The sequence below is a fragment of the Zootoca vivipara genome, chromosome 9 (assembly GCF_965207765.1).
Source record: "Zootoca vivipara chromosome 9, rZooViv2.hap1.1, whole genome shotgun sequence".
Lineage (NCBI taxonomy): Eukaryota > Metazoa > Chordata > Lepidosauria > Squamata > Lacertidae > Zootoca > Zootoca vivipara.
The window spans coordinates 208004-222063 of NC_142592.1; the positions used below are offsets into that span (position 1 = coordinate 208004).

Below are 14060 nucleotides of genomic sequence, written 5' to 3' on the forward strand. Positions count from 1 at the left end.
GTCTCGTCTCTGTGGCAGCGAGAACCGTTTGGTGGTCCGCCCTCTATCGGAAAGGAGGAGCGAGGCGTTTCCACTCTCATTTTGAGAAAGCAAAAAGGGGGGAAAGTCTTGTGGCACCTAGTAAAGAAAGGTAAAGGGACCCCTGGCCATTAGGTCCAGTCGCGACCGACTCTGGGGTTGCGGAGCTTGAGAGTTTTTGGTGCGTATGGTACACATGGCAGCGGAAGAGTAAACGGTGAGGTCGGAGGAAAATGAAAGTAATACGTTTTTACGTAGCAGTGTTGCAGTATTATGTTGAGGCTGTGGCCATTCGTAAAGCAGTGTTGGCGGTGTTTATTTTATCGATTAAACGAAATTTATATACACTAAGACTAAGCCATTTACGAGAAATATTAAAAGCATCAATAAAAACAGTTAAAGGTCATTAAAACCAACAGTGAAAACTATTAAGGCACATCAGCACTTACATGATAGGCTTTCAAAAACAAAAATGTTTTCAAGCAGACACTGAATGGAGTACAGAAATCAATAGGCAGGAAGTTCCAAAGTTTAGGTGTCACCACATTAAGAGATTTTGTTACAAATGTGGAACGTGATGTGTTCTCATTTTGTATTTTTCTGCTATAAATCACCCTGGGATTGCTGGGTGAAGGGTGGTATACAAATTAAATAAATGATAAGAATAAGCATTATGAGGCACCAATACTGTAATGGTACCAGTTCCACAGGTTTATGCAGTTGAGTGGATGAACATGGGGTAAGGCAGATATATCCTGGCATTTGTAAGCTAGTGTGATTAAACTGTCACTATTCCTTTTCAATTCATTTGTACATAGAATTGGACCTCTAAATAAATGTGCTAATATTTAAGGTGCCACAAGATTCAGTTGGTCTTGATGAATCATGTGGCTTTACATTGCAGTTTTCCCTTGTTTGAGCATATCCATCTCCAATCCACAAAAGCTTATGCAATAAAGTAATACATATGTTAGTGTTTTAAGATTCTACAATATTCTTTTGTGGTGTTTGCTGCAACAAACTAATCCAGCTTCCCCTCTGATTGGCAGTAGAGAAACAGATGGAGCTGCTAGAGCTTTCAGCCTTTGTGCACTCACTTGGAGTAAATGTGTGCAGGATAACTCAGTGGCAGAGAACATGGCTTACATGCAAAAAGTCCCACCTCTAATCCCTGGACTCTGCCTGAAACTTGCAGAGTCAGTGTGGGCAACACTGAGCTAGCTGGACCAATGGTCTGACTTAGTGTAAGGCAGCTTCTGACATTTCCAATTTCTCAGGAAGAAGTTCTGTTGAAATCAGTGGTGATGTATTATGAAATGCTGTGAAAAGGATGCTGTCAACCTCTGTACTATATAGCTCATTTGGTAGAGCATGAGATTCTGCACCTGTTGAATTTTTGCAAATCATGCAACTGTTCTGCACTTACTAGTAAGCACCACTGATCTCTGCAAGATTTACTTCTGAGAAACATGTATCTGACAGGGCTATTACTATGGAGAAAACCTCGTTCAACTCAGAAAGAATTGAGCAAACAGGGCTGAAACTTTGTTGTTGTTGTTTAGTCATGTCCGACTCTTCGTGACCCCATGGACCATAGCACGCCAGGCACTCCTGTCTTGCACTGCCTCCTGCAGTTTGGTCAGACTCATGTTCGTAGCTTCGAGAACACTGTCCAACCATCTCGTCCTCTGTCGTCCCCTTCTCCTAGTGCCCTCCATCTTTCCCAACATCAGGGTCTTTTCCAGGGAGTCTTCTCTTCTCATGAGGTGGCCAAATATTGTAGCCTCAGCTTCACGATCTGTCCTTCCAGTGAGCACTCAGGGCTGATTTCCTTAAGAATGGATAGGTTTGATCTTCTTGCAGTCCATGGGACTCTCAAGAGTCTCCTCCAGCACCATAATTCAAAAGCATCAATTCTTTGGCGATCAGCCTTCTTTATGGTACAGCTCTCACTTCCATACATCACTACTGGGAAAACCATAGCTTGAACTATACGGACCTTTGTTGGCAAGGTGATGTCTCTGCTTTTTAAGATGCTGTCTAGGTTTGTCATTGCTTTTCTCCCAAGAAGCAGGCGTCTTTTAATTTCGTGACTGCTGTCACCATCTGCAGTGATCAAGGAGCCCAAGAAAGTAAAATCTCTCACTGCCTCCATTTCTTCCCCTTCTATTTGCCAGGAGGTGATGGGACCAGTGGCCATGATCTTAGTTTTTTTGATGTTGAGCTTCAGACCATATTTTGCGCTTTCCTCTTTCACCCTCATTAAAAGGTTCTTTAATTCCTCCTCACTTTCTGCCATCAAGGTTGTGTCATCAGCATATCTGAGGTTGTTGATATTTCTTCCAGCAATCTTAATTCCAGCTTGGGATTCATCCAGTTCAGCCTTTTGCATGATGAATTCTGCATATAAGTTAAATAAGCAGGGAGACAATATACAGCCTTATTGTACTCCTTTCCCAATTTTGAACCAATCAGTTATTCCCACATAGAGATTTCTCAGGAGACAGATGAGGTGATCAGGCACTCCCATTTCTTTAAGAACTTGCCAAAGTTTGCTGTGATCAATACGTAGTCAATGAAGCAGAAGTAGATGTTTTTCTGGAACTCTCTAGCTTTCTCCATAATCCAGCGCATGTTTGAAACTACACACATATATAAAATGCTGTGAAAATGCTTTTATTAAGAAAACATTTAAAAATATATATGGAATTTTCCATTAGCTCACCCCCACCAACTAGTGTCACATTTGTATAATGCACTTAAACCACACTTAAAACGTGTTTGTGCTGAAAAAGATGGCAACTGTAATTAGAAACCACCAGCCTCTTTCAGGGCCCATAAACCTGCACATCAGCTCAGGTGGTAAGACCCAGCCAGCATAATTGATCACAAGACTTGGCGCACATACACCATTTCAATGGCACTGGGGGGGGGCCCTCCAACATGGGAGTAGCCAAGAGGGGGCAGATCGCCTGAAAAAAAGCTCAACCACTTTGGTTGCCCCCCTTAACAAAATCCTGGCTACGCTCATGCCCTGCACGGTCCCTAGGAATTGGCCCTAGGCACCAGCTCCTTTGCCCCAGGCCCCTCCCTTGGTTATATATAGTAGACCCCTAGAAGTCCATGTAGTCTAGCCTGCTCCTGCGCCCCATCTCCCATGCCCATTCATCTGAAACGCCAATAGATTTTCTTTCCATAATTTAAGACTGCATTTGCGGATTAGTTATTCCCCTCCACACTCTTGAAGCAAGAAATCATTTTTTATTTTTTTTAAGGTGAACTGAATTTTCAAGCATTTGACATTTCGGGTGAAGCGGCATTTCCCATCCACGGCGGCGGCGGCGGCGACAGATGCAAGCAAAGCAACTGAGCTGCCATTTTTGGGGAATGAGGGTTGCTGCAACCTTTTCCCCTTTGCCAAACAAACTCCGCGGGACGTGCTGCTGCTGTTGTCTCTGCGCAAACACGCGCGGGGAGAAGGGAGGCTGGGGAGAGAAGGGTTCCCTCCCCGGAAGTGAGCTCCTGCTGGCCTGTTCCGCAGCCGGAGGGTTTGGGCATAGAGGCGCGTTGCAGCCGCGCGCTCCAAGGACAAGGGAGCGCGCGCCTTGGAGCAGGGATGAGACTCGGCGCTTGCTGCCCGGGGTAGTAGAGCCTGCTTGCACCGCCGCTCCCATTTCTTTCTCTCGGCTTGTGTGGTGTGTTTGTTTGTGTGCATGCGATCCCTCGCCTCGCGCTCCGGATCCTCTTGCGCGTGGAGAGACGGCGGTTAGTCTGCAGGCACCATGTGGCTCCTTTCCCTGTTTCTAGTACTCGGGGGCTTTTACAGGTGCGAAGGTGCAGAGGACGCCGCGGCAGGTAAGGCCACAAAGGCTGATGCTTCTAAAGAAATCCTGTACCCAGTTTATCTGGGTTTGCTAACTGACCAGACAAGTGAAATATTGTGCCGCATCTGGTTTCGTTTCTGGGAAACGGTCCCCCCATGCCTGTTGCATGCCCGAAGTTAACGTACGGTAGTTTGGGGCCGTCTGGATACTGGCTGGAGTGCTCGTGGCTTAAAGCTGTTTTCCTTCCAAAGGGATCATGGTGTAGAAGCCAGGAAGGGCTGTCTTGTTCATCGGTAGTCGGTCAACAAAGCAGGCTGTATTATGCGCCTTGGATTAATGCTGCTGTGTGTTTTCGGGGCTGTGTATGAAAACTGTTGATTCAGTTAAAGCAAAGGAATATCCCCCCTTTATCTAATCGGTACTGTGTTCTGTTTTGCACAGTGGGCAACAGCAAACCTGAGTTTGCCACCAGGTGTCCTCTCAACCTGGCTCCTCCTTTATATGGTTCACTGTCTCCTGTGTCACATTAAACTTTTGGAGGGGGCAATGGGCATGTTTTGTGTGTGTGTTTTTTTAAAAAAACAAAACCCTAAGCTCTAGTTACAGGTAGGTAGCTGTGTTGGTCCGAGTCGAAACAAAATAAAAAAATTCTTTCAGTAGCACCTTAAAGACCAACTAAGTTTTTATTTTGGTATGAGCTTTCGTGTGCATGCACACTTCGTCAGATACACTGAAACAGAAGCCACCAGACCCTTATGTATATTCAGAGGGTGGGGGTGGGGGTGATGGGAATGGGTGATGGGCTGATAGGAGTGGTAAACCTGTTGATGACTGTTAACGACTGTTAACGACTGCAATTGGTCTTGTGGGGGAAAAGCAAGGGCTGAGGTGCTAAGGAAAGCTTGATCATGTATAATGAGATAAGAATCCTATGTCTCTGTTCATTCCAGGTGGCTCCATGGTTTTAAGCTTGCTAATGAGTTGCAATTCAGCAACTTCTCTTTCGAGTCTGTTTCTGAATTTTTTCTGTAATAAAACAGCTGCTTTGAGATCTTGTATAGAATGTCCTGGGAGATTGAAGTGTTCTCCTACTGGTTTCTCTGTCTTGTGATTCCTGATGTCAGATTTATGTCCATTTATCCTTTGGCGTAGGGTTTGGCCTGTTTGTCCAATATAGAGAGCTGATGGGCACTGTTGGCATTTGATGGCATACACAATGTTAGAAGATGAGCAATTAAATAGTCCTGAGATGGTATGTTGGATGTTGTTGGGGCCAGTAATGGTGTTGTCCGGGTGTATGTGGCAGCAAAGTTGACATCTGGGTTTATTGCAGGCTCTGGTACCAGTGTCCATGTTAAGTCTGGTGGTTGTATTATTGTGGGTGAGGAGTTGTTTAAGATTGGGTGGCTGTCTGTAGGCAATGAAAGGTCTTCCTCCCAGAGCTTGAGAAAGAGAGCTGTCATTGTCTAGGTTGTAGATCTCTGATGATGCGTTGTACTGTTTTAACTTAGGAGCTGTATGTGATAACTAGTGGTGTTCTGTTATTTTCTTTTTGGGGTCTGTCTTGCAGCAGGTATCAGTCTGGCCCTGTTGATCTGTTGTTTAACTTCATCAGGTGGATATTTTAGTTCTAAAAAGGTTTGCTGTAGATCTCTTAGGTGAGATTCTCTGTCTGTAGAGTTGGAACAGATGCGTTTGTAACGTAGGGCCTGGCTGTATACGATGGATTGCTGTAATTTTTACCTTGGTACAGCAGGCAGGCAAGCTTCTACACACTCATGAACACACCTCTCTCTAGCTGAGATCCCGGCAAGCAGAAGGAATTATTGGAGTCCAAGGACCCATTCCAGCCAGAGAAAAACACTCAAGGAAGCTGCAAAGGAGGGTCAGGGAGGGGGCTTCCTTGTTTTTGGCTGGCAATGGGAATATTGGCATTACAGTAGTTGCCTATATTACCCGCTTGTCTTCCAATGGAAGCAAAGCAGTCATGGGAATTGTAGGCTTTAAAAGAACCGGTCATGTGTCTTCATAGTTTGAGTCATGTGCCTTGGCATCTGTGCAGTGTTCTTGGTTCCCTGAGCTGATGAACTAGCATGTCTTTTATTGCTGAGACAAAGGCTTAAGCTTTGCTGTGGATAATGCAGAAGGAACAGCAGCAAATGTGTCATTGGACGCAATTACATTATATGTAAATGCTCAAACTAGTTTTGCAGCTCTCACTGGTTTGTCAGAGTTCTTGCTGCAATATTGCATGAGCTTTGATAATAGTCTACAGAAGACCAACTTAATTAATATTAGAAGCAGGGAGCATTTTTACAGCGTGATGAATGTGACTATTCTAGGGCTGTGGTATTTTTCAATACTGTACAATGCTGGGAACCTAAACTGCTTTTCCTTTGACTTCAAAGTCAAACCTTTATTGCGTTAGCATATAGCCATAGCAAAATAAAACAATACAAAAATGCCAGAGACAAGCAACAAAGCATAATTCAAGGCGATATTGCTGGCATAATAACATTTAAATTACCCCTAGACAATAATGCAAATATTTAGGTGCCAGCGCCAAAAATCTAATATGCAGATATATGTAAAGCATAAAATAGCCCAAAATAGGCTCGGCACATTGAGTTAAAAATGAAATAGAGAGAAGAGAATTAAAACAGGTCCAGGTCTAGGACACACTACCCTGTTAGGGTAGCCCTGAGTTTCAGAGCCTGCACTATGAAGATTGCCACCCTTTGACTTCAGAAGGCTTATTAGAACACAATTATCAGTTGTATGTTCCTGCCCAAAATTAAGGTACTGTAGTACCATAAAATGGGCAGCTTTGCTGCTTTTGCTCATCTTAGGTCAGGAATGAGACGGCATTACATAAGTCAAGAGAGACTACTTAAACATCAAGAAATAATTTGTTTTAAAATACCAATACAGCACATAGTTCAACTGTGGAATTTGCTCCCACCAGAAGTAATGAGGCCACCAAATTGGATGGCTTTAAAGGAGGATTAAAGAACCTAATAGAGGATAAGGCCACAATCTGCCGCCACTGTCTGAATACCATTTGCTCAGAATCCCAAGTGGGGAGAGAGCTGTTGCCCTCAGGACCTGCTTTCAAGCATCGCAGAAGCGTCTGGCGGGACACTGAGAACAAAAGGCTGGACTAGATGGGCAACTGGCCTGATCCAGTGGGGCTTTTCTCGTGATCTTATTTTTCAGACTCTGGCTTTTGTTTCTGTTTTGGAATTGGAAAACAAATGAGTCTCTCCAATGTGCATTCCTTTTATTTGTCATTAAGGCAGCTCTGGAGAGGCGTTAAGAGAGAAAACCTCTCCTTACTGGTGTAGCCAGTGGCTCAGCAATCAGACATTGTTCCAAAATGGTTAAGTCCAGTCAAAGGCAACTGGGGTTGCGGCACTCGTCTCACTTCAGCCCGAAGAAGCCGGTGTTTGTCCGCAGACAGCTTTCCGCCTCATGCATGACTAAACTGCTCAACTGCTTTCCGTTACCAGCATGACTAAACTGCTTCTGGAGCAATGGGACACTGTGATGGAAGCCAGAGCACACAGAAACACCGTTTACCTTCCCGCTGCAGTGGGACCCATTTATCTACTTGGGCTGGTGTGCTTTTGAACTGCTAGGTTGGCAGGAGCTGGGACAGAGCAACAGGAGCTCAACTCATTCTAGTTTGCCCCCAAGCTCCTCCCTACAAGGATCAACATTGAGACTGAGGAAGCTGGCAGGCAGAGTCACCCCCTGGACTGCATAGACCATCTTGGCTGTGAGTCCTGGAAAATTCCAAATTAAAAATTCCAATAGCCTTGATTAGTACTAGGGTGTTACCTGTGGTGGAACTGTATATTAAGCTTTTCATTTTCTGCTTCAGGCAGCAGGGGTTACATAAGTGTTTGACCCCTGTTCCGCAGATTGTATACAAACACTAAGGTATGCTTTATTTTTTGTATTTGTCTGTATTTTTTCAATGTTAAGATATTGTGGACTGTATAGACTCGTGTTCATGCTGGCCATTGGCCTCAATATAATGTATGACAGCTGTCAAGGTTGTTATGACTGCTCCTGAGTAACGACCTTCCACATGCTTGTCTTTCAAAAGTCTTTATTAGTGCACATTATTTACAGTGTAAAGAGCTGCTGGTTTCATGTCTCCTTATTCCGAATCAGAATCCGGCACTGCCCCTTTTCGCGACTTTGACCAACATAAAAGCCTCGGGACAGTGAATCTCCTCCCCTTTCTCCTCCTTCTCAATCCTGGTGTCGGGAGGAAGGGTCTACGGTCTGCCTTATTCCTGTCCACCCTTCCCGCCTCTCTCTCTTCCTGCCTGTGGAGCAGGGGCTCTCCAATGCTGCCAGAGCCCTGGCACTCCTTCTCCGTCTCCTGACTCACCCCTTCAGGCCCTGCACTTTCATGACTGCTTGCAGACGGGCTGCTTCTGATGAGGGGGGGGGGTTCTCTGTAATCCCTCCCCCTTACAACATATATATATTTATTTGATTTATTTTTTGTAGTTAAAAAACTGAAGAAGACCAAACCGAAACAGTATGATTACCTTGGATCACTGTCTCGCATGTCGTTATAGTTGATAAAGTTAAAAACAGATACATTTCACCTGTTGGAATTGGTCGACGTGTTGCCTCTTTTTGGGGGGGTGTATTTTGACTTAAAGTTCATGTGTAGCAGTTCTGCTACCAGACGCAGGGGTGTGGACACAGCAGTAGCAGGTTGCTCATCTTGTTGTATGTTAACACCAGGTCTGATTTTAATGTCATTTCACTTCAGAGAACTATTGAACTAAATGCAGCCCTAAAAAGGTAAAGCACCCCCGACCATTAGGTCCAGCCGTGGACGACTCTGGGATTGCGCGCTCATCTCATTTTACTGGCCGAGGGAGCCGACGTTTGTCCGTAGGCAGCTTCCGGGTCATGTGGCCAGCATGACTAAGCCGCTTCTGGCGAACCAGAGCAGCGCACGGAAATGCCGTTTACCTTCCCGCTGGAGCGGTACCTATTTATCTACTTGCACTTTGATGTCCTTTTGAACTGCCCTACAATCACTCAAATATGATATGCCCGTATTGATCAGCAGTTTTCACAAATGGTACTAACGTTCCGAAACAATCTAATCAGAATTATGCCGTGTTCAGAGCACATGGGTTATATAGGCTGTTCACAGATTAATTAATGAAAACATATGGAGCAAATGAAAAAAATGTGACAGCCACAATGTGAAGGGATTTCTGTGCCTTCTGTGTTGTGAGTCTTTGAAAACCCTTGTCAAGTAGAAAAGCAGAGAATGTGGAACAAAGTACCGTAGTCTTTACTAACAGAATGGTGCTTTATTTGGACAGGGCACTTGGTACAAAGTCAATTGAGGCCAAATTCAATAGTATCTCTTGTTATGTTAGCTATAGAAAATATCTTGTCTGTTTGAAACATAATGAGCACCATCCCCAATCAGGGTCCGCATCTGGCTCATTAAAACTAATGGATCTTAAGAATAATTGTGTACCTGTGTGACGCTGAATAAATCTCATTTTTTTGCAATGGGGTTTTGCATTGCCCAGCTTCCCTTGGCATTATATTTTGAAGTAAACTACTGTAAGTACTTTTTCTGTCATGCCTTGCACAGGTATTTGCACTAGATTGTCCTTTGGCTTTGGGCAGTGCTGCAATACAGAAAAGAAGAATCCTTCTTGAATGTGAAAATGACTCCTTGGCAGTGGTAATCTGCCTGCTCGAATATTGATGGGAGCGCACTGCCCCTTACTAACACTGTACAGTCGTACCTCGGGTTACGACCACCTCGGGTTGCGAACAATTCGGGTTACGAACTGCGGAAACCCGGAAGTATTTTCGCCACGCGCGCGTGCGCAGAAGCAGCGTGTGCGGTTTGCGCATGCGCAAAGTGCGAAAATAGTGCTTTGCGCATGCGCAAAATGGCGGTTTGGGTCGCGTTCGGGTTACGAACTTTTCGGGTTACGAACTTTTCGGGTTACGAACTGCGACCCGGAACGGATCGTGTTCGTAACCCGAGGTATTATTGTATCCTCAAAGTGCCTTTTAGTTTTCACTATCATATTTCTGTGAAATACATTCCTCACTGCATGTTTTCACATGCAGTACAAGTATTATGTGTTGTTGTTATCCACTTTCAAACAGGAAGAGGATCTACAAATTATTATTTGGTTCACTAAAGGTCTCACACACAGAGTTCTGTGGTGCTGTTTTTCAACTATGTGTCATGCCAAGATTCACGCCATTCGAATGAGCAAGATTCAGTTGTCAACTTTAACAAAAATTAAAATGTTTCACACTCATATAGGTTATAAGCAACTGTTACTGTTGGTAGCCCAGAACTTTGGCAAAGAAGCTGGTTTGTTTAGCATCTCATGATGTAGGGACAGGGACTCTGGATAAAGTATTTCTCTCTCTTTTAAAGCAGCATGAAACTGCTGTATAAAGTAGCTGTTCTCTGAAAAACCAGCACAGTTCAAGCCCAAAGTTGGGCATTTCCTGTGTACAAGAGACTTCGAAAAGGCAGGCATCAAGGAAGTGGCTCTTATTCCAGACTATTCTTGCCAATCCAGCAATTTACTTATGCACTAAGGAGAGCTGATAAATTCAATGATCTCAGACAGCAACTCTCAGAATCACATGGCTTGGATAAGGTTCAAAAATTACCTCCCCCCCCAAAAAAAAAGGCATAGCGATGATGCAAGCTTTCACTTCTTTTTTCTTTTAATTAAATTTTTCATTCTCTCATTTTACAAATATTTTAACAAAAAAGCAAAATCTTTACATAACCAGTCTCATTTCCCTCAACTTCCCTCCCCTCCTTTCTGCGGTTACTTATTTTATATCTTTTGCATATCCCGTTCAAAACTTTTTACTAATTTCCCCTTTATATTCCCTTTTCATTATTTCTTACTGTAGGTGTTTATGTCAATCCTGCCAATGTTTTAAGCTGTTTACAATACATCTTCAAATAATCAATACATTTTCCCTCTTCTGTTTTTAAAAGTATCTCTTTTTGGTTTCTTATTATTCTGGTAAGTTTTGCCATTTCTGCATACTCCATCAGTTTTAATTGCCAGTCCTCCTTCACCGAACTCTTTCTTCTTTCCATCTCTTGGCATAAGTCAATCAGACAGCCGTAGCATACATAATCCCCTCCCCTGTTCTTTATACCTAAAAGAAAAGCTGCTGGTTTTTTTAAAAACAAAAGTTATCTTCAACTCATTATAAATCAGTCCCCAGAAAGCTGTTGCTACCTTGCCTGACCACCACATATGGAAAAAGATACCCTCCTCTTTACATTTCAATCAGGTATCTGATTCCGACTTATACATTTTTGCTAATTTAGTAGGAGTCGGATACCATCTATACATCATTTTCATGTAATTTTCTTTTATTGCAGAGCACGCTATAAATTTCAAATCCACATTCCACATTCCTTCCCATGCTGCCATTTCAGTATTAAATCCTGTATCCATTGCCTAGTGTATCATTGATGATTCCACCTGTTCATCTTTCACTTGCCATTCTAATAGCATTTTAGACATTACTTTTTGATTCTTCTCTAACAGGTCCTTTTCTAGTTGAGAGGTTTGGTTTGTAAAGCCATTATTTTTGCCCAACTTAAATAACTTGTTAAGTTGATAATATTGTAACCAACTTGTTACTATTTCTTCAAACTGTTTAATTTAATCTTACCTTCTACCTCTGTTAGCAAATCTCTATATGTTATCCATTCATCACTCATATTTCTTTTTGTGGGGATTACACGAGGAAATGGCGCTGGCATGTGTGGGAATGACTGAGATCTGGTGCTGGCAAGCCACACCGATCTTCGAGAGTGTGGGCATTAGCGCGGCAAGCCGGCTAATGTCAGAATGGGAAACATGTGAAGAAGGACAGGTCAGAGGCTCAGGTCAGCAGGGCAACAGGTCACAACAGAGCTAAAAGGATCTAGGAGGATCTGGACGGAACTGGATGAATCAGGACAAACCAGATGGGTCAAGCCAAGGAGGGTAACACAATGGGAATGAGGAGGGGGTGTTTACAGAGTGACATGTGCTTGGAGCATGGACAGAGAGCATGGCAAAACAACACGTGGGCTATGGAGGATGTCTTAGGGAGTGACCGGTTGTGACGTTACAGGAAACATCACCTTGTATGGGACTGCACTGCTGTAATTGGCTAGAAGTTACACTGATTAACTGTCATCCTGAGCTTTCAATAAAAGGAAGCGCTCAAGCTCTGCTCTTGGTCGCCTTCCCATTGAGTTCAACCTGCCTTGAGTCGTGTCATCTTTGCCATTACAACACTTTTTTCCACCATTATAGTTTCTATGTGTGACAGCCATAATGGTGTTTTCCTTTCCAACAAGTTTTTGTATTTATCCCACACTTTATATAAGTTTTTCCTAATGACAAGATTCATGAAACCTTTATGCATTTCAGTTTTTTCCATACTACAAATATGCATGTCAGCCAAATTTATTATCATATCCTTCTAAATCCAAAAGTTGCACATTTTTCAATGTTGACCACTCCTTTAACCAACAAAGACAGGATGCCTCATAATATAGTCTTAAATCTGGCAGGGAAAATCCACCTCTCTTTCGTTAGCATTTATCAAAATTTTATGTTTTATCCTCCGTTCCCCCCCCCCCCCGCCAGATAAATCTTGAAATATATTTTTTGCCATTATTTGAAACACCCTGTATTGCCAGTTACTGGAGCAGTTTGAAATCAAAAGAGCATCTTCAGTAATCAGTTCATCTTTATGGCTGACATCCTTCCCATTAACAGTTTTCACTTCTTCTCCCTACTCTTCTTTCTAATATGCAAATCTGCTATTGGAATCAAATAGTGATTGAAGGCCACCAGCCACCTCTCTTATCCGCAGTGAAGGCAAAGCAAATGGTGATAAAGGGCTGGAATAGGCACCTCACTAAATGAAAATAAAGCTCCGCTTTTGGATTAGTAGATCTTCAAGACAACACGTTTTCCAAACATCCCAAACAACTAGCATTACACAGTGAAAGGTGTCTCCCAAGACAGACAGATGCCAACAGCAGAACCTCACATGCTCATTACAAGGATTTTAGGTACGTAGCTATTTTCAATATGGAAGGGAGATATACATTCATGGATATAGAAATTGTGGTCCAAAGTAGTTGATCCCCAAAGTATGGGGTGAGGAAAGGTGACTAATACCCAAGTGCCTCTTGATTTGTGCAAAATACACAGCCCTTTTGGCTGAGCCATGACAATAGGCAAATGAATACGCTCAACTAGCCTGTTAAATTGCTTAAAAGAGAGGTGTGGAAAGATAAAATTGTAATTATCACGGAGGAGAGAGATACCAGCATTGCAACAATGTCTGAGTGCAGCACTCCTTGACCTACACTCACATTTTATGTGCTTTTTATGTGCTTCTCTATTCCTTCACACCTATTTTGAAAGCTTTGTCATATGCTTGTGATGAGTGTGCTGGGAAAGTCATGATTAATTTGCTCTCATCAGCATATATCCTTTGAAGAGAGATAGGCAGAAGATTGCTCTTGCGGTATTTAGTGCTTACATAACATCACCTTAAGGCATCATAAACTCTTTGAAGCTAAGGACTGCTTTGTACTTCTCAGAGAGAATTATAAATGCCTCAAATGTTTCAGAAGAGCAGGGTTACATGGGGGGGGGGGGAAGAAGTGATCCCTTTGACATAGTCTGTATGTTTAAAATTGTGCAGTTCCAAATTGAAATAGAAATTATCTTGCTGTAGTCTGCAAAGAGCAGAATTCTATTTAACCTGACTTGGTTTTAGAGTATGAAATTGTTTTATTGTATTTTAGATATCATCATAGCTGCCAAGTTATCCCTTTTTTTAAAGGGAAATTCCCTTATGCTGAATAGGCTTCCTCGTGAGAAAAGGGAAAACTTGGCAGCTGTGTATGATATCATATATATGTTCATAAGTTGCCTTGAGTCTATTGTGAGGTGTATGCTGCTAAATAAATAAGACCAACCATTGTAATGTGGCCATACAAAAATTGTTTTCACTGGATGGAGAACCTCCTGTTCTCTCTCTCTCTCTCTCTCTCTCTCTCTCTCTCTCTCTCTCTCTCTCTCTCTCTCTCTCTCTCTTTCCTTTGCCACCTTCCTGAAATGGCCCAATAGACGCGGGTGCACAAGCCACAAT

General features: G+C 43.0%; 1 protein-coding gene across 2 annotated transcripts in view; it reads left to right on the plus strand.

Moving 5' to 3' along the window:
• Positions 1–3534: 3534 nt before the first annotated feature.
• Positions 3535–14060, plus strand: part of TM7SF3 (transmembrane 7 superfamily member 3) — a 29462-nt gene continuing 18936 nt past the window's right edge. The window contains exons 1-2 of one of the 2 annotated variants that reach the window (XM_060279474.2): positions 3556–3873; positions 12732–12969. In XM_060279474.2, the coding sequence (XP_060135457.2) occupies positions 12927–12969 (43 nt within the window). In that variant the 5' untranslated portion in view covers positions 3556–3873; positions 12732–12926. Of the gene's footprint in view, positions 3874–12731; positions 12970–14060 lie in introns of both variants that reach the window. The other variant, XM_035127841.3, reaches the window with a different exon arrangement.